The sequence below is a fragment of the Aspergillus bombycis genome, assembly GCF_001792695.1.
Source record: "Aspergillus bombycis strain NRRL26010 chromosome Unknown contig00062, whole genome shotgun sequence".
NCBI lineage: Eukaryota > Fungi > Ascomycota > Eurotiomycetes > Eurotiales > Aspergillaceae > Aspergillus > Aspergillus bombycis.
In genome coordinates, this window is record NW_019170064.1 from 104,646 (window position 1) to 122,450 (window position 17,805).

At 52.4% G+C, this 17,805-nt stretch overlaps 8 protein-coding genes across 8 annotated transcripts; 6 read left to right on the forward strand and 2 right to left on the reverse strand.

The window, feature by feature from the left end:
• Positions 1-1,255: 1,255 nt before the first annotated feature.
• On the forward strand, positions 1,256-2,050 carry ABOM_008006 (alternative oxidase; the record flags this gene model as incomplete). Its single annotated transcript, XM_022535135.1, has 2 exons — positions 1,256-1,479; positions 1,564-2,050. 2 exons carry the CDS (start codon positions 1,256-1,258, stop codon positions 2,048-2,050), a joined length of 711 nt encoding a protein of 236 aa, XP_022387676.1.
• A 461-nt stretch (positions 2,051-2,511) lies between these two features.
• On the reverse strand, positions 2,512-4,242 carry ABOM_008007 (allantoate permease; the record flags this gene model as incomplete). Its single annotated transcript, XM_022535136.1, has 6 exons — positions 2,512-3,114; positions 3,165-3,439; positions 3,515-3,604; positions 3,658-3,752; positions 3,814-4,041; positions 4,100-4,242. 6 exons carry the CDS (start codon positions 4,240-4,242, stop codon positions 2,512-2,514), a joined length of 1,434 nt encoding a protein of 477 aa, XP_022387708.1.
• Positions 4,243-5,353: 1,111 nt separating this feature from the next.
• On the forward strand, positions 5,354-6,873 carry ABOM_008008 (putative sarcosine oxidase; the record flags this gene model as incomplete). Its single annotated transcript, XM_022535137.1, has 2 exons — positions 5,354-5,540; positions 5,597-6,873. The coding sequence occupies 2 exons, from the start codon at positions 5,354-5,356 to the stop codon at positions 6,871-6,873; spliced, it is 1,464 nt and encodes a 487-aa protein (XP_022387681.1).
• Positions 6,874-8,556: 1,683 nt separating this feature from the next.
• On the forward strand, positions 8,557-9,681 carry ABOM_008009 (MIP transporter; the record flags this gene model as incomplete). Its single annotated transcript, XM_022535138.1, has 2 exons — positions 8,557-8,592; positions 8,680-9,681. The coding sequence occupies 2 exons, from the start codon at positions 8,557-8,559 to the stop codon at positions 9,679-9,681; spliced, it is 1,038 nt and encodes a 345-aa protein (XP_022387680.1).
• An 88-nt stretch (positions 9,682-9,769) lies between these two features.
• ABOM_008010 (MIP/aquaporin family protein) lies at positions 9,770-10,485 on the forward strand (the record flags this gene model as incomplete). Its single annotated transcript, XM_022535139.1, has 2 exons — positions 9,770-9,926; positions 9,971-10,485. 2 exons carry the CDS (start codon positions 9,770-9,772, stop codon positions 10,483-10,485), a joined length of 672 nt encoding a protein of 223 aa, XP_022387702.1.
• A 360-nt stretch (positions 10,486-10,845) lies between these two features.
• ABOM_008011 (YdeI/OmpD-associated family protein) lies at positions 10,846-11,625 on the forward strand (the record flags this gene model as incomplete). Its single annotated transcript, XM_022535140.1, has 1 exon — positions 10,846-11,625. The coding sequence occupies one exon, from the start codon at positions 10,846-10,848 to the stop codon at positions 11,623-11,625; it is 780 nt and encodes a 259-aa protein (XP_022387703.1).
• A 1,419-nt stretch (positions 11,626-13,044) lies between these two features.
• csnB (glycosyl hydrolase family 75 chitosanase csnB) lies at positions 13,045-13,892 on the forward strand (the record flags this gene model as incomplete). Its single annotated transcript, XM_022535141.1, has 3 exons — positions 13,045-13,140; positions 13,210-13,581; positions 13,635-13,892. The coding sequence occupies 3 exons, from the start codon at positions 13,045-13,047 to the stop codon at positions 13,890-13,892; spliced, it is 726 nt and encodes a 241-aa protein (XP_022387704.1).
• A 230-nt stretch (positions 13,893-14,122) lies between these two features.
• ABOM_008013 (pyridoxal phosphate-dependent decarboxylase family protein) lies at positions 14,123-17,457 on the reverse strand (the record flags this gene model as incomplete). The annotated part of the gene is made up of 5 exons (XM_022535142.1): positions 14,123-15,655; positions 15,711-16,378; positions 16,431-16,778; positions 16,838-17,207; positions 17,299-17,457. The coding sequence occupies 5 exons, from the start codon at positions 17,455-17,457 to the stop codon at positions 14,123-14,125; spliced, it is 3,078 nt and encodes a 1,025-aa protein (XP_022387705.1).
• Positions 17,458-17,805: the final 348 nt, after the last annotated feature.

Genomic DNA, 17,805 nt, shown 5'->3' on the forward strand with positions numbered 1-17,805 from the left:
CACGTGACACATCACGTGTTGCTTAGCTCAACCAAATGTCCACCCTGCCAGAACGAGGCGAACATACAACATGGCAACCATCCTGGCACCCGCTATGTTCTGCCGTGCTCGTCCTTTGATACAGTGGGGCTATCATGATGTGAAGCTCCTTTAGAGTCATGGATACACCATGGACCATCTAGTGAAGGGACGCCCGGTTGCCAGACCTTCGGTGTTTGCTCGGCATGACAAGCCGAGAAATGGCCGACGAATTGTAGACGATCCAACACGCTGGATTAGGTTTTTGCAGGATCAAATCATGAATTGAGCGCATGGTAAGTCTGAGATCTGCATTGTCATCATAACCTTAAGTTGCGAACATGATCGAGGCTGCCGTGTACAGCACATCCTGCGTGGTGCAGGACCCGGGGTACGCGGTAGACGGGAGAACATAGGAATGGATCAGGAAGTTAACGACAAGATTCTAGTCTCCTATCCCGTTGATAGCCTCTAACTGGCTAGGATCGCAGTTCATGCTTCCGGGAAATCCTCGTTGAGCTGCAACGGCAATCCTCAACATGCCCTCAACGTCACCCAGTGAGTGACTCACTGCTTGGTTCTCCCGGGGGGATGCGTCAATCAGGGGAGCTATGCCGAGAATCTGGGGAGCCAGCGCCAGGACTAGACTACAATTCTGACGATTGCTCTCCATGTGTTATGTGAGCACACTGATGGGCGCTCCCTGAGCTCCAAGCTCGACTCGAAATCTAGGCCTAGTTGCCCAGTCCATGGCTTATAAATACCTGGGCATCCCGCATCCTGGACTTTCAAATAAGACAAAAGGACATCACTGGGCTTCAACTTGGCGATTATTCTGAACGCATACCATTTCCACCTTACGTATCCCCTGTGCCCTTTCTCACCAGCCAACCATGACGTCTTTGTTTTTAAATATCACTTGCCCCTACAGAACCCGTCTGGTTGCTGGCAGTTCGGCACAATTGATTGGGAAGCATAATCGAACACGGGCCTCCCCCTGGACAGTAAGCCTGTCTGGGAGAAGATCCCAGAGTACACAGTCTCCCCTCGTTACCAAGTCATCATGGACGCACCCTGTGTAAGTCTAAACCCGTTCGTTGCATACCATCAATTCCACTAGCAAGTTCAATATAAGTTCGAGAGCGGCACCCCTTCTTACACTGCATGCAGATACACGACGTCTCAACTCCAATCTATTCAGACGGCTCATCGCAACGCCGAAGACTGGTCGGATAAAATGGCTCTGGGAACGGTCCGCTTTCTACGATGGGGCATGGACTTGGTCACAGGGTATCGTCATTCACATCGACGCGACGTACACTCCTCTCGCTTCCGAATGACCGAACAAAAATGGATTACAAGATTCATTTTCCTAGAAAGCGTTGCGGGAGTTCCTGGGATGGTAGCTGCTATGCTACGACACCTAAAGAGCCTGAGGAGGATGAGGCGGGATTATGGATGGTAAGTTGCGGCGAGCCCTGATACGAATCGATTTGTAGCATCACTCCAGGATTGATACCTAACATCTCCGCTGCAACTGCATAGGATTGAGACACTCCTAGAAGAGGCCTATAATGAAAGGATGCACCTTTTAACCTTCCTCAAACTATCCCAACCAGGCCCTGCCATGTACTTCATGGTCCTAGCAGCACAGACCGTCTTCTTTACGGGGTTTTCTCTCGCCTACCTGATTTCTCCCCGGATATGCCACCGATTTGTCGGGTACCTGGAGGAGGAAGCCGTGATCACATATACCAACGCAATCCAGGAGCTTGACAGGGGAAACCTACCCCTTTGGAGCAACATGGAGGCTCCTGCAATGGCAGTCAAGTACTGGCAGATGCCCGAGGGCCAACGATCTATCCGTTCTCTGTTGTTGTATGTACGTGCTGACGAGGCGAACCACCGGGATGTCAATCACACGCTTGGGAGTTTAAACCAGGATAGGGATCCGAATCCGTTCTCGGCTAAGTTCAAGAACGCGATCAAGGAGGCCAGCCAGCCATTGTCCCCCATGAAGGAGTATCGTTGAGGATTGGTTTGGAGTTCAGCGTCCCGTGCATATGTTCCTAAAGTTTATTGGTATTAATTATAGAAATAGAGAAATAGAAAGATGCCACTTCCGCAGGTTGAAATGTTTTACGTTTTGTCAGTACCAGACAAAAGCCAATTAGAGTGGTAAAACGTCTACAGCAAACGCACACTGAGGGTGCGTATCCGCGCTCGTGATAGAAGAATACGTTTATGATATAGAGCCCGGCCTAGGTGAGCATGCTATCGCATAGCAGGCGAGTAATTGCTCTATGATTCTCTCCACCCACGGGTTCGCTATCCCACAAAATTTACTTTCAAGTCCCATGCCCTAAAGACCCTACAGAGTGGTCTCAGATGCTTATTACTGAGTGAGAACGGGGCCACAGAGATGGCCAATCCGAAGGACTAATGCGAATCCAGCAGTCCTGCTGCTAGACACCAAGAGGTAGGTGTCCAGGATCAAGGGGTCCACCTCCAATTGGGGTCTTTCCATCCTCCTACCAGAGTCTGGGTCGCAACATCACCGGCTGTCAATCGTACACCCTGTTCCTTGTCTCTTCTTCGATTATCCAGCCGGAACCATGTCCCTAGCCCTATCACCACACACGCACCCACCAAGAGAAAGACACAATTCACAATTAACGCAGGCATGTACCTCGGTGCGGTATCCGGCTTAAATGAAAGACTTGACGGAATGCCCGCACAATTCGCGGAGCCCACCAAGAACCCCACCGTCGCTGCTCGCTGGCTCTCATCGGTGACATTGTTGGTATGCCAGCTATGGAAGATACTACTTGGCACGAAAGCACCGGCCGCAAGAAGGAAGCACGCGAAATAGGCAACCCCTTTATTGGTATCTGCATCAACAGTAGCGAGAATGATATATCCAGCCAGCGTGATGACCAGTGCGGCCGCCAGGTGGAAAGAACGCTCTCGAAAATGATCCGAGGACTTGGCAATGACCCACAGAACAACGGTCCCGACGCAGTACGGAGCCACCGTATATAAATTGGTTTTCACGGCGGAGTAGCTTGGAGAGCCACCATCTGCGGGAGGAAATTGCTGACCGAGCTTTGGGCGACCCCGAAGCAAAAGCAGCTAACGGCCCAGACGAGGACCCGCCAGTCTAACAGGGCAGCCAGGGCTTCAGTAATGGACAGCTGATCTGTCGTTCGGACGGACCCGTCTTGCAGCAGGCGCATCTGTGCCACCTGGGATTCGGCTTCGTTGAACCAGTGGCACTTGGAGCCGCTGAGGGGGAGCCACCAGGCAGCGAATGTGGCGATGATCATGGTTGCACCCCCTTCGATCAGGAACAGGTACTTCCAGCCGGGGAGGTGTTGTTCGATCTGGAAGACACCAAAGGCAACGAGGCCGGAGAATGCACCTATCGTTCATACAAAGAAATGGCCGTTAGTTGGAAGGTTGTAGTGTTTTGCGTAGCGCGGGATCTAAAGCTCACCTGCAATCGTAACCATGCCGTAAAATATCGAGAGTCGGAAGGCGATTTCGTTTCTTTTGTAAAACTGTGTGAGGTAGAAGATCACCCCAGCTGAGTATTTCATTAGCCATGTCTCTGTCACTCACTGGCCATTCGATACATACCGAAGAAGCCCGCTTCGAAAATGCCCATGAAGAGTCGACACACGAGTATGCCAGCAAAGTTGAACGCTGCGCATTGAAGAAGTGTAACACTGCCCCTATGGAATTGTCAAAATGGCCATACTAATAGCATCCTGAGTGATAAAGGCCGCCGCCTACCAGCCGAGCATCATTATAGGAAGCATGGTTTTACCGCTGAACCTCTTCAGCAGCAGATTGGAGGGCAGATCAAACAGGGAGAAGGTAACATTGAAAATGGCAAGGATAATACTGTATTGGTTGCCAACCAGCTTGAGGTCTTCGTCAATGCCATCAGTCTTCGCGTTCCCCAGATTACTCCGATCGAGGGAGTTGAAGAAGTACATTAACGAAAGGACGGGAAGAAGTCTAAATTTGGGAGTCAATGATGGCTGCACTGGTCACATAGGTCAGGTCCCTGTTTTACTTGAAGTCCAACTTTCGAAGCACGGATCTCTCGATGGACGGGTCGACTCTGACAGATTCTCCCGGCACAGTGCCCGACTCTTTGGCGGTGGCGTTAGAAACTACGAGCTCTAATTCTTCCTTCTTCAAGGTCTGGGGCTCCATAACTGTGGACGGGCAAGTGACTTCTAAGATCAATGGGGATGTGTGCAGGCAATGGACGGGAGCTGGAAGCATAGGGCCGCATAGACTCTTATATGCCCAGCTTCAACACCCGTAGCTCTACAGTACCGACCACACTATCACTCCAAGCCAGACAGACATTTGCTAACAGTGTATGCACCCATGAGGAGCAGCCGTCAGTCGATCTGCTTTGTGGTGACGCGGAAGATAGGCAGGCTTTTGAGCCGGACGTCATACTGAGGTGCCTTGTCCTATCATATCGTACACGATCAAGGTTCACCATATCATCTTATCTAGTCTGCGGACGGCATGAGACACTAATCTGGGGTCGTTGTTGCTGTCCAGCCAGCGGCATAGATACGATTAGGGCCAGATTCGACCGAGATGGCAATTCCTGGTCGGTTGCACCCGCCCGCGGATGGGATGCGATATCAATTTCCCCGCACGCCATTATCACTTCACTTGACAACATCTCCCACCAGGATCAGCCCGCCGACACGTATCATTCGATCATTGAGCAAACCAGGAAGGTCCAGTCGACGTCGGGGTATCGGTGTTGTCTCCGAGCAAGCCATACCTGAGCTGCTGGGTCCGTGACCTGGAATTCCGGTGTTCGAACCCAGGCCAATGAGGAGATTGACAACGGTCTTTCTGAAGATTGTACCAACTGAGGTAGAGATATAACGCCTTTCTAGGTAAGACGCCTGAATAAAAACGCGATGGAACCTTCCGACAACCGGCATCTTGTCACGTAACGCGGGGCTGGTCCATTTCGAAAAAGCAGCCACTGAACAACCACAGTCGTCTGCCGAGCGGCTTGCTTCCCCCGACACGTTCAAGATACGACCGTTCTGGCTTATGACGCAGTAGCTGAGTTCAGATGGTCGCAAGGCAGGCTGATCGGAAGTAAAAGCGAGTTTTAGGTACCCCCCATAATCTTAGGTGGGGTTGCATCCTGATATACACATAGAGCTCCAACGGGATGGTCCACCTCTAATATAAGATTGGAGTACGGCTGACTCTAAGCAGTTGATTTCATTTCGCCTGAATCACGCTGTTTGATATCTCTTTCAGACCCCCCTGGGTTTCTACAATGGCATATCACATACCTCTAAAGGACAAACAGTCACCGATTGTGATTGTGGGTGCAGGAATCTTTGGCCTCAGCAGTGCCATCCATCTAGCCAAGAGAGGATTCACAGATATCACGGTCTTTGACCGACAGCCATACCATAAGACACACTACGACTTCGACAAAGGCTGTGATGCGGCCTCTGCAGGTAAATATACCGGCCACACACAGGATTCATGCAGCAATTTCTGACGGAAAATGCAGATTGTAACAAGATCATCCGTGCTGCGTACGGTGACGAGGTGTGGTACCAGAATTTGACCCTCAAGGCGATCGAGGTTTGGGAATCATGGAACCGGTCTCTCGCAGAAGGAACGATATTGCCGCCCGGCATGACAAGCAAAGATCGGATCTATGTCAACTGTGGCAATTATCATTTCGGGGACGAAACTAATGGTCTCAACCACTTCGAGAAGCGGTCGGTGGACAGCATTACGAAAGCTGGTCAAGGCCATACACAGTACCTGCTGTATTCTGGTCCAAAGGAGGTGGCACGCGCCAGGGCGAATGGGTTTAGCTACGCGGTGGATCCATTCCGTCTCTCCAAAGATGGAGATCATCAGGGCTATCTGGATATGATCGGTGGATTTGTTTATGCTGACAAAGCTTGCACCTATGCCCTCCATCTAGCCAAGGGGTTGGGTGTGAAACTGGTCCTGGATAGGCAGGCGGGCAGCTTTGAAGGCTTCCTAGAAGATCCGTCAGGTAAGGTGGTTGGCATCAAGACGGCCGACGGCAAACCGCACAAGGCCGCGGCGACGATTGTTGCGTGTGGAGGCTGGACACCCAGTCTGGTCCCCGAGATCGATGGCCTCTGCGAGACCACGGCCGGATCCATCGCCATGATCCAGATCCCGGAAGGATCTCCCCTGCGGGAACGTTTCTCACCGGGCCAGTTTCCCGTGTTCCAGTGGAATACGCGGGCCGGGGAAAATGGCAATCTATACGGATTTCCGCTGGATAGCCGCGGCGTGATGAAGATCGGGTACAGAGGGACCAAGTATACGAATCCACAACAGGCCCAGTCGGGTCAAGTGCGCAGTGTACCCATCACCAAGTGGACCTCGCCGTTCATTACCGGGTTGCCGGAGAAGTCCGTCCATGTCGTTCAGAGCTTTCTGGACAAGTATCTTCCCGAGTTGAAGCAGAGTGGGATCGGAATCTCGCAAACCAGACTGTGCTGGTACACGGACTCGTTTGATAACAATTGGGTGATTGATAGCATCCCAGGCAAGGAAGGGGTCATTGTGGCTACCGGTGGCAGTGGTCACGCTTTCAAGTTCCTACCTTTACTGGGTGAGTTCGTCGCCGACAAGGTGATGGGGATCGAGTCAGACATGCTGCGCAGATTTCAGTGGCGGAAACTACCGCATGGGGAAACCCCTCGTAATCAGCTCATGAAGGGTTTCAATGATGCAAATGCTCTCCACCGAGTGCGGATGGTGCCGGACCACAGCGGCCAGTATGGCTCCAAACTCTAGGACGGACTTGACGACTAGTTCATAGGAGCGAGTGGCTCAGCCGGAGAAAGAAGCTGTCAGGATGTGCAATATTGCACCATCGTAGATATTGTCAATTCATCCCTTATAGTCCCATATTCTCTCACAGGTCGACAGACGTCTTGGGAATGCTCTGATCTGGTTTGATGATTCTTATTAGGGTTATTCCTTTCTTTAAAGAATGAACTGGACTGCGGACGTATATGGTAGACCAAAGTTATGATCCTAACCATGGGCCGAAGATGGTTTATATATCCAACCTGGCTATTGAGGCAGGGATCAGCCCTTCTACACCACGTAGATACTGAAGGATATCAAAGCCTTACCACAGTAGCAGTAATCACAGCATTAGCCCCCAACAATCCGCCTCTTGATTCCTTTGCCCAGTGTGTAATCTCTAGCGAGGCATACATATACACCAATAGGATAGAGAGAGATATATTTTTCCATTCTCTACCGTCGCCCACATTCATCCTTGCTTGTAAAGGTGGTTTCCTTTCTCCGCTCGTCGGACGCAGAATTAAGAGTTGACGAGTTCATATAGTACGATAGAGTCCCTACTAGTTGTATTGGTTGACACCGGCCAGGCGTGCATATCCAGAGTGAAACTCGGTGCTGGGCGATGAAAGTGGAGATTTCCGGATATTGGCGGCCCCTCGGCAAAATTTTTCCCTTTACCCCTTTTTCCTCCCCGAATTTTACTTCTTGGCCTCAGGGTTTCGATTTCACAAAAAGAGGTGTACTCGGTAGGAAAGGATCCCGCCGAAATTGCCCCTGGAGGGTCGTGCTACGAATTAAGTTGACCAGGTTGATAACCTGGATCGTGTCGTTGCCACTCAGGGGCAGGCGCTCTTTTGCGTTCGGGGAAGAAAATACCAAGACAAAATGAATGACTGCTCACGCCACTGGCACACGAAGAAAGCCAAGAATGCCCATTGGATCGAGTCTATCATCCCATTTCAATACGTACCAGAGTGTAGCCTCTTCGTAGAATGACCAGTGGCGGATCTCCGGGAGGTCAAACTCTTGACCCTAATGAAGCCCCATCACAGGATCTGGACGAGGGTCTCGTGGAATCGTGCAGACGAAGTAGTCTGTATCAGAGCAAACAAGCATTCTGACTCTGTGGTCATAATGATGGTGTTCTCGAGATCCGAGGGAAGGCCAACCTTGACGTCAGAAACCGTTTGCTTTCACGATCTCAAGGCGATGCAGCCATCCATTGGACAAGAAGCCAGATGCAGTGGGACATAATGTCAGAGGCACAGCGCTACAGAGCAACCGGCTCGACCGGCGCGTTGGCTACGGTGAATGACCCCTCTGATTGACCGAGTAGAGATCCAGAGCCTTGTCAAAACGGCTCCACTTCTGGCGGAAAATCTCCACCACCTCGTTGATGAAAGCTTGTTGAAGTACTCGGCGAGCGCTATTCATTTCCTATCATGGAGTAGCTCCTTGATTCAATTTTCGGGAGATTTCTCTGCGCTCATCGACAAAAAAAATCCTCGTGCTGTCCTTATCTATCTTCCTTGCAGGCCCACCAACCAGGCCAGGACTCACTTCTGCTCGCGCGTTATCTTCTGCCCGTTATTGTGGTGCTGTCGTCGAGATTCGACTAGTGTTAGCGACACATCACCTCGCCGAGTTCCAGTGAAATGTGCGATCATGGACGACAGTAGCCCCAGACGCCCCCGAGCTAGGGTGAGTTCCTTGATAAGGGATTGGGCCAAACCATCTCACAGTGCTCACGGCTTCTTGCTAACGAACGCCGAATCGCGGTTGCTATAGTCCGAAGCGACCAGCCAGAGTAGACCAGAATTGAACAGGGAGACGTCGCCGGGCTCACCGAGACGCGGCGTGAGTGATACTGCCAACTATGGCTCTCCCACCCGTCGTACTTCAGGCGTGGACACCACCCGAGATGGTGGTGAATCTGACGGGATGCGACGCCGCAGTACTGTCCGCTCGGCGCGGACAGGCAGTTTGGCCCAGCGAACGACTCTAGCGGAGCGCACGCAGGGGCAATTCACCATGGGGGGCCCAGAGGACGGTCCTCAGCTGCGGCAGGCTCATGAACCCTTCGTCCAACCGGGCTATTCAGATCTCAACCCCTCTTATGAACAGCCCGCCAATACGAAGCCCGTCTGGTCGCTCGCAAAGCCCTTGCCGCGTGTCGTGCGGGCCGGCATGGTGCCCACCAAGGAGGAGCTGCTCGATGCGCGGTTGCAGCCAGAGCGTCCGGCTGAAAACTCCCAGAAGCTGGGACTCGATGTGGATCCGAATGACCTGGAGCAAGGCCAAATTCCCAAGATGGCAGACCCCCGGAAAATGGCCGCACAGGTCGAGGATGCCCGGCTCCAGCGGGAAAATAACTTTGTCAATAAAGTTCTCACGGGAGATGTTGGTCCATCGCGCGTATCCCGGACGTCCTCTACTCGCCGCCGCCGCCCGTCAGTCCGGATTGATGCTCCGAGCGATCAGCTTTCCACCGTGCCAGAAGGGCCGAGCGTGGTCCCCAGCGCAACATCCGTTCCAGCTGGGGGAGGCGTACTTCATGGTAGTGATGAACACTGGAGCCTGTGCCAGAGCAACCGGAGGCGGACCCTGCCGTGGTGGATGCCCTGCCCGACCTTTCGGCGCTACATGAATCCACACTCCCGGACGATCTGCATCCGCTCGTGCAGGAGCTGGTGGAAGACGAAGTACACAACAATCATACGACCTGGTCCGTTGTTCGCACTCACCATCGGGAGGCGCTCGCGGAATCCCTGGCGGTATGGGTTCAGCTGACCATTGGCTTCTGTGCCGATATTTCTGTCACCGTGCTGATGCCGGGAATCCGAATACAACGGCGTGGGCGTGGGGCTTTGCTACAATGATGGCGATCTATATCTCCGGTGGTGTCTCCGGTGCCCATCTCAACCCCAGTGTCACGATTATGTTATGGTTTTATCGGGGCTTCCCCAAACGTAAGATGCCGGAGTATTTTCTCGCGCAGTTCGTGGGTGCCTTTGTTGCTGCCCTGACTGCCTACGGTGTATACTACCAGTCCATTCACCAATACCTCCTTACCCACCAGACGTGGGGATTGTGACCAGCTTTGTGACTGGCCAGCGTCAAGCTTGGATTGATCCAGCAACCGCTTTCTTTACGGAGTTTCTCGGGACGGCCCTCACAGCCACGACGATCCTGGCCTTGGGTGACGACCAGAATGCACCACCCGGGGCGGGCATGAACTCGCTGATCATTGGGCTCATGGTGTTTGTGCTGTCGAATACCTTCTCCTACCAGACCGGGGCTGCATTCAACCCTAGTCGAGACTTTGGGCCGCGCCTTGCCCTTCTCGCTCTCGGATACGGGTCCGAGCTTTTCACAAACCCTTACTGGTTTTACGGGCCATGGGCTGGTTCTCTATGCGGTGCTCTGATCGGAGCATTTCTGTATGATTTCATGATCTTCACCGGTGGGGAGTCGCCCGTGAACTACCCTTGGGAGCGCACGCAGCGCTCGCTGCGAAAGAGTCGCATAAAATGGAAACGCCGGTTACGCATTGACCGTCGACGACGTGGTATCCCTGACAAAGTGGTTGCTTAATGTTGGGAATTGGAAGGCCTATCAAGTCGTTGAGGCGAGCGTGGTGACATTATTGGCATGACTGCACGGAATCCTCCTTTCATTTTCCCCCGCCTGCAACGATGGGTCTCCCTCGAATGCAGGCTGTGTCGCGCTGGTCGTTATTTGTTCCTGTATATACATCATAGAGATTGATATAGAAGTCGAATGAAAACTTACTGTTCCTACGACGCGTTCGATTGTCAACCTGGGCCGGGTAGCCCAATCGGGAAACCCGGGTCACATGGGTTCAGCTGACAGCACGTGGGGGCGTGGAAGCCCGCGATCGCCATTCGAGCAGCGTCGTCGGATTGACGACCTCCACCATTCCACAGCCATCCAATGCGCGTCCCTGGACGCGTACCCACGTCTAGAACCTCTTCTCGCGTGTTGACTGCCTCGGCTTTCGGGAAGCTCCAGACGACCCCATTCATAATGCCGCCTAAGGCACACGCCATAACAGAACCATCAGATCTTCCAATTCACCCCTTTAGATCAGCCACTGACTTTGAACAATTCCTCGAACGGGAGCATGCCAAATCTCCAGGGATCTACGTGAAACTGGCCAAAAAATCTTCAGGCATTCCATCTGTGTCTCGCGACCAAGCTGTGGAGACAGCGTTATGTTTCGGATGGATCGATGGTCGGGCACACGCCTACGATGAGGACTGGTGGCTGGTACGATATACCCCACGACGTGCGAAGAGCATCTGGTCCAAGAAAAATGTGACGACCGTAGAGTCGTTGCTCAACGCCGGTCGTATGCGGCCAGCCGGATTGGCTGTGGTGGAAGCTGCACAGGCGGATGGTCGTTGGGCTCGTGCATACGATGGCCCGGCCAGTATCACGGTGCCAGAAGATTTCGCCACTGCGCTGACACAGACGCCGGCAGCCTCGATTTTCTTTGAAGGGTTGAACCGGTCAGACCGCTACGCGGTGTTGGTTCAGCTTCAGTGGACTACTCCGCAGCGCCGGGCGAAGCGTATCGAGACATTGGTCCAGATGCTAGCAGATGGTAAAACACTAGGAGCGTCAGACAAGTCAGCTAAACCAAGTAAAAGGAAAGCTGTGGGCAGGGACCATGGAAGGGATGGACGTCGGAAAACATCGAAAAAGGCATGACTGATGCCTACTCCACGATATCGATAGACAAGGCAACGTGAGGCTTCAGATTCGCCAGGCACAGAGTGCTAACTCAAAACTCTTTGCGGCAATTCAGGAAGAGTAGATCACTAGAAAGCGCTGGCTACAGCCCCTTTACCTGTGTCTGGGATGCTGGATTTGTAAGGACTGAGAAAGCGACGATTCCCCTTTGTCACCTTAATAATATGATGGTGATATTTATGCCAATTCTGCACCTGTGAACTCTGCGAGAACTAGTATGCAGCTTCTAGCCTTCTCCAGATGTACTCAGGAGCCAGGATGCCTATGTATCGGAGGCATGTAGCCTCCGAGGCGTAGCTTAGTGTGTTGCTTTCTTTTCGTACTGAGAACAGTATGTGTCTATTCTCATACTACCATCCCCATCAAGGTAGATCCCGTAAGGAAAGCAACGGATGAAGCCAGCAGGTACCTGCACGTGGTCGATATTGTCGGCAACACCGATACGAATCTACCATCGGCAAGCTGCCGATCGAAGCTGATCGGGAGCCACCCGAACAACTCGGGAGGAGCCGACGTTTCTGCAGAAGCAGAAGGATTATCTGACGATGCCAATCGAAATTGCAGCTGCCTAGAAATAGAAACTCCTCCTAGAGCCACTTTCCACCTGGGGTAACCAATCGACAACAGAACTATGATTGGCCTGCCATGACCCGCATTGCGACAGAGGTCCCATGCGTCTCTGTGGAGAGGTACTTTAGCAGCTAGAACGGTTTTTTTAGTCTCACCTGGCTGCTTGGAAAACTACCGCGGCCCCATTTCACCATACTATGATCATTAGACTGTCCCTCGTCATCTAAGTCCCCTGCGAAACAACAGGACTGGGGCCCTATCCAGTGAAGGTGTAGGTGATCATAATGTTCCCTCTAATTGATAAGAACATCGGGCCAAAATAGAGGAGCCTCGGAAGCTGGTGGCATGCTGGATTCAGGGTTACATCGTCTCGAAGGAATGAAGCTGATGATCTGATGCATCAGGACCAGGCCATTTCTATTGCCCTGACGATCCGGCTCGTGTATGAGGACCACCCACGCCAGCGAGTTCAACATGGTGCACAATTCGGCATGCTGGGGCCATACCTTCAGGGGGAGCCTTAGATGGAAGGTTGGAAGTGCAGATCAATGGGGTCACTTCACGGCTGAGGGGGCACTGGCTCACCCGGAGCCATAACAGCGTTACATTTCAATGCGTCGATCGTTTTGGGGGCGATGCTTCGTAGGACTCATGGCAGTAGCCTAGCCATTGCTTCTAAATCATACGGTCGAAGGGTTAGATAACGTATAAAGCCCAGAACATTTCTTGTGGAATGACTGTGGAATCAACAGGCCTACTTCCTCAACTCCAAATTCTCATCGAGCAATCCACTGTTCCTTTGACACAATGCGTCTTTCTGAGATCCTCGCTGTTGCTCTGGTCACTGGCGCTACCGCATATGATCTGCCGGACAACTTGAAGCAGATCTATGAAAAGCATAAGGTACATTCCTCTACCGTCGGTCAATCCTATATCCTGGGAGTTAGTGTCTAATACCCTGCATTACTTCAGGGAAAATGTTCAAACGTACTAGAGAGCGGCTTTACCAACGGTGGACATAGCGATGGCAAGTCCTTTGAATACTGTGGCGACATCGAGGGAGCAATCTTTATGCACTCCTCCGCCAAGGGTGGCCTGTACACGAACATGGATGTCGACTGCGATGGAGCCAACAACTCTGCTGGGAAGTGTTCCAATGACCCCTCTGGTCAGGATGTGACCGCCTTCAAGGATGAGGTGAAGAAGTTCGGAATTCCCGACCTCGATGCCAACCTTCATCCCTACATTGTGTTTGGAAACGAGGAACACTCGCCCAAGTTCAAGCCTCAGAAGCACGGAATGGAGCCGTTGAGTGTTATGGCGGTGGTGTGCAATGGCAAGCTGGTATGTGTATTCGCCTACCCAGGAAACATTGCTAGCTAACCTGAGCTATTTAGCATTATGGTATCTGGGGTGACACCAACGGTGGCACTTCTACTGGCGAAGCTTCCCTTTCTATGGCGGAGCTTTGCTTCCCCGAGGAGAATCCCGATGGCGATCATGGTCATGATGACAACGATGTCCTCTACATCGGATTCACCGGCAAGGATGCAGTTCCTGGAAAGAGTGCCAACTGGAAGGCCAAGAAGACCGAGGATTTCGAGGACAGCATCAAGTCGATCGGTGACAAGCTGGTCGCTGGTCTCAAGGCCTAGGCTGCTGATTATGGGGCTTGGACGAACGGCGCGGATTAGCCCGGATCATTGTACAGCATATATCGGTTTTCAAGTGTCTAGTAGAAGTGGCGTGTATATGTACACTTCGTGAAATCATAGTATCTATCCACAATCGTTTTTTGATAGTAGGCATTGGGTTAAAATAATCTCCTATACTATTGTTCTATCTCTTGGGAAACCTAGAAGAGCCCATGACACATCGAGATGACTTACGATACCACAGCAGCTTGGGGCGCCATGCCAGATGCCAGCTTGCGGCCCTCCTCAAAGGCATCTTTAATCTCGTCCAACTTGGTATCCCACCTAACGCCCTCCTCGTTCGTTTCCAGCGGGTCTCGATTGAGGGTCTCCACATCGATATGCACGTCTGAGCCCAACTTCATCGTTCCTCGCGCAATAGGGGTGCCGAGGGTGTCAATTAACCCTGGGCCTTGGGCATCGTCCGCCTTGGGATCCTCGTACACTTTGACGTTGAAGACCTTGTCCTGGCGGAAGAAAAAGTCCTTACTCAAGAGGACATCATCGTTGTTCTTCTTTGGGAATGGATGCATCGTTTCCTCGCGGTACCCCGTTAAGGTGAGGATCAGAGCATTGTGGTTGCGCAGTCGCGGACGCACTTTCTTGAGGAGCTCCTGGTCGAGCTGCACGTCCGAGGCAGACAGGTTCACGTTCGGTGCCTGCAGCAGCATATGCGAGATATGATACTGGTCCTCGGAGCCGTACAAGTAGAACGGCATAAAGTGTCGTGGATAGTGGTCGTCACGATTGGCGGAGTTCAACGGACGACTTTTCACGACGCGAATCATCTTCACAGTACATTGGATTGGAGTGCCGATAAACGCCTCGCCATTGCGGGCTCCAATGACGCCCTCTACCTCCGTGGCTGTCTCCGACTTCGTTCCTTCCTTGATCTTGTCGATCAACTCCTTGAGATTATGGGATGCCGTGGATTTGAACACAATGTCCTGGGTCAAAAACTTTTGCTTCAGCGCAATGTAGTCCTTTTTCGTGTCTTCCGCCAGCGTGGCGGCTAAAATGATCTGCTGGCGTTGAGTCGCGCGGTGGAAGCTCGTCTGGAAGTCCAGGAAGACTTCATCGGTTCCTCGCAGAAGGAACTCGAGTTCCTTCTGGTCACGGCTGTTCCGCGTGCGACAGTGTTTAACCTCCTCAATGATCACTTTCTCGAGTTCCTCCTTCATAAGCTTCCTGATGAAGTCTTTGGTGGTGGGGAAGGGGCTCATCACAACATTTCGCAAGACCCAGAGATCCTGCGCGCAGGGAGTGAGCCCGAGACGCCGCATGAAATTCTGAGCACATTGGCCGTACATGGCTGGCTCGAACTGTGTTGAAGTCAGGAAAAGTAATGGTTTCTCGGCCTTTCCCTGGGTGGTGGTGATGGACAATCGGTTCACCACCCTCCTCATCAGGTAGTTGGCTTCTTCCAACTCCGTATTGAGTTTACCATTCTCATCATACCAGTTAATGGCGAAGGCGTTGATATTGAGATCGGAGCCAATATTGCGCAGCCAATCCATGACTTTCTCATCCTTGCTGATTTCCTCATTGGTCTTTTTGATCACATTGTCGAGGATCTCCTCTCGACGCGTATTAACCTTATCGCTCAAGCTGCCATTACCCTCCTTCTCGATTGGCAACGGGTTGAAGGGAATGATAATATAGTAAGGCCGTTCTTCCTTCCAGCCTGGCTGATCGACGTGCATGGCGGCGTACCAGGCGGATAGCTTGGAAGGTCAGCAAATGTAGTCAGTCCACAGGGTCCACAGAGAGAGGTCTTACCCGCGCACTGGTAAAGGCTGCCTCGCCCAAGAGACGACCATATCCGCTCGGACTGAGGCCGATGGTCTGGTTGGACATCCAAGCCGCCATCGCGGCAGCACCAGGCTTGCTGCCCTCAACCCCATACACGCCGATATTCTCTGTCGACCCCTGCGTCAGATATGGGCTAGTCCAAGTGACCAAAAACCGCATGCGACCATCGCGATAACACAAACTGCCCGCGGGATAGGGGATGTAGCCCGCCTTGTGAGGATCCACCGTGATGGTGTCAGCCTCCTTGAGTGCGATCATATCGGTGAGCGTGTCCTGCCTCAACGCTAATTGGGGGACCTCGTCCACTGCGGTATTTCCATCCTCCTCATCGATGGGTTTGGTCGGGTCCATCATGTGCCGGGGGATCATGCTGGCAAAGTACCCACCCCAGGCAGCGTCCGCATGCACCAAGAACGACAGTCCCCGGTCCTGGAACCGCCGACGCATGGCCAGGATCTCATGCAACCGATCAACTCCACCTTCTTCTGTGGTCCCAATGACGGCCACGACTGCATACACCGCCTGATGTTCTTCCAGGCAGCGATTCAGCTCTCGCTCGAGAGCGTCGAGAGAGATGCGACCCTCCATGTCGAGCTCGACGCCCTGCATGTTCGCAGACCCAATGCCAGCGATCGCTATCGAGGTTAGTCGCGGATCTTCGCGACGTAGAGAGAGGAAAATACGCACCACCGCCTTTGGGCCACGAATAATGCCGTGTCTGCGCAAGGAAATACTTGGCGGGCTTCGTGATCCGAAACTCACGTTCTAGCACGTCCTTGCCAGTCGTTTGGATGGTGAATGGCGTCAAGGCCTGTTCGAGGAACTTTGAGGTGACACCGAACTGTCTATAGAGAGCATCTCCCATGTCCAAGATGACGTCGGGCTGGAGATTTAGTAGTTCCCAGACACCCAGGTCTTTGAACAACTTCTCCTCTCCAACACAGGTGGTCACCTGGAAATCGTTCGCGATGAAGCCAAGAGGCCCCTCCTTCATAGCCTGATACAAGGTGAGGGGATAAAACTTGAGATTGCGGGCTGCAGATGAGCAGGTAAGAAGAATGCCCGTGGCTATCAGTGTTGGCAGGCTTACTTACCAACCCAAATGGATTCAAGATTGGCCACAGTCCCATCACAGGTGATGTGACCCCAAGACAGAGGCAAGTGCGTGGCCTTCTCATTGATATTATATCCAAACATTTCGCATAGCTGCTGTCCCACCTTCAGCTCAACGACGGTGGTGAATGGACTTGCCTCGACAGCCACATTGTTCGGGTTATAGATCATAGTCATGAAATAGCCTAGGAGACCGGGCATGGTCATGTCCGTACACATGTGGCCTTGATAGCGGGGATGCCAGAAAGGGATTGAATGCTCGCCCAAAAGCGTGGCAGTCTTTTGGACAGCCTCCTTGAATTTCTGGTAGACCGGCTCTAACTTTTTTTGGGCCGTGTCGGAGATGAATATCTAGTGTCCGCGTTAGTCTATCCAGGTGCACTGTAGTTTGAGGAAGACGAAAAGGAAAGCCAAGGAACAATAGAAGGAAGAACAGTCATACCTCATCATGGCCACCGTAGTTGTCACGGGTCTTCTTAAGCTGGTCTAGGATGATTGCAATATTATCGCTGAACGGTTTCAGATTCTCGGACTTAGGCCCAATGAAGTACGAGCTGATAAGATCATGGTTACTGATCTTTGGTGGCCCTGCGTCGCCCATAGTGTCGTTGTTTGGTATGTGGTGCTTCTCCTCTTGGGATCCGAGGGAGAGATAGAGCTGTGATCGGCCAGAAGGTTCTCACGCCCACGCTCCCATATTTATACTATTCTCTCCCTATACGACAATCGCCCTTGCACCGCAAAACGAGCCGTCCTTTCCAGCCATGCAGCTACCCCACCTATTTCAGCTGACTCGATCAGCTCTCTATCATGCAAGAGTAGATGCAGGATTGACCTTTCAGAAGCGGGGGCCCATACACCAGGAAATGATCGGCCATCGATCAGAGCTGAAAAGGAAGGTAGATTGCTACCCAATAGCGTGATGATGCCCACCATCTCCAGCAGAGAA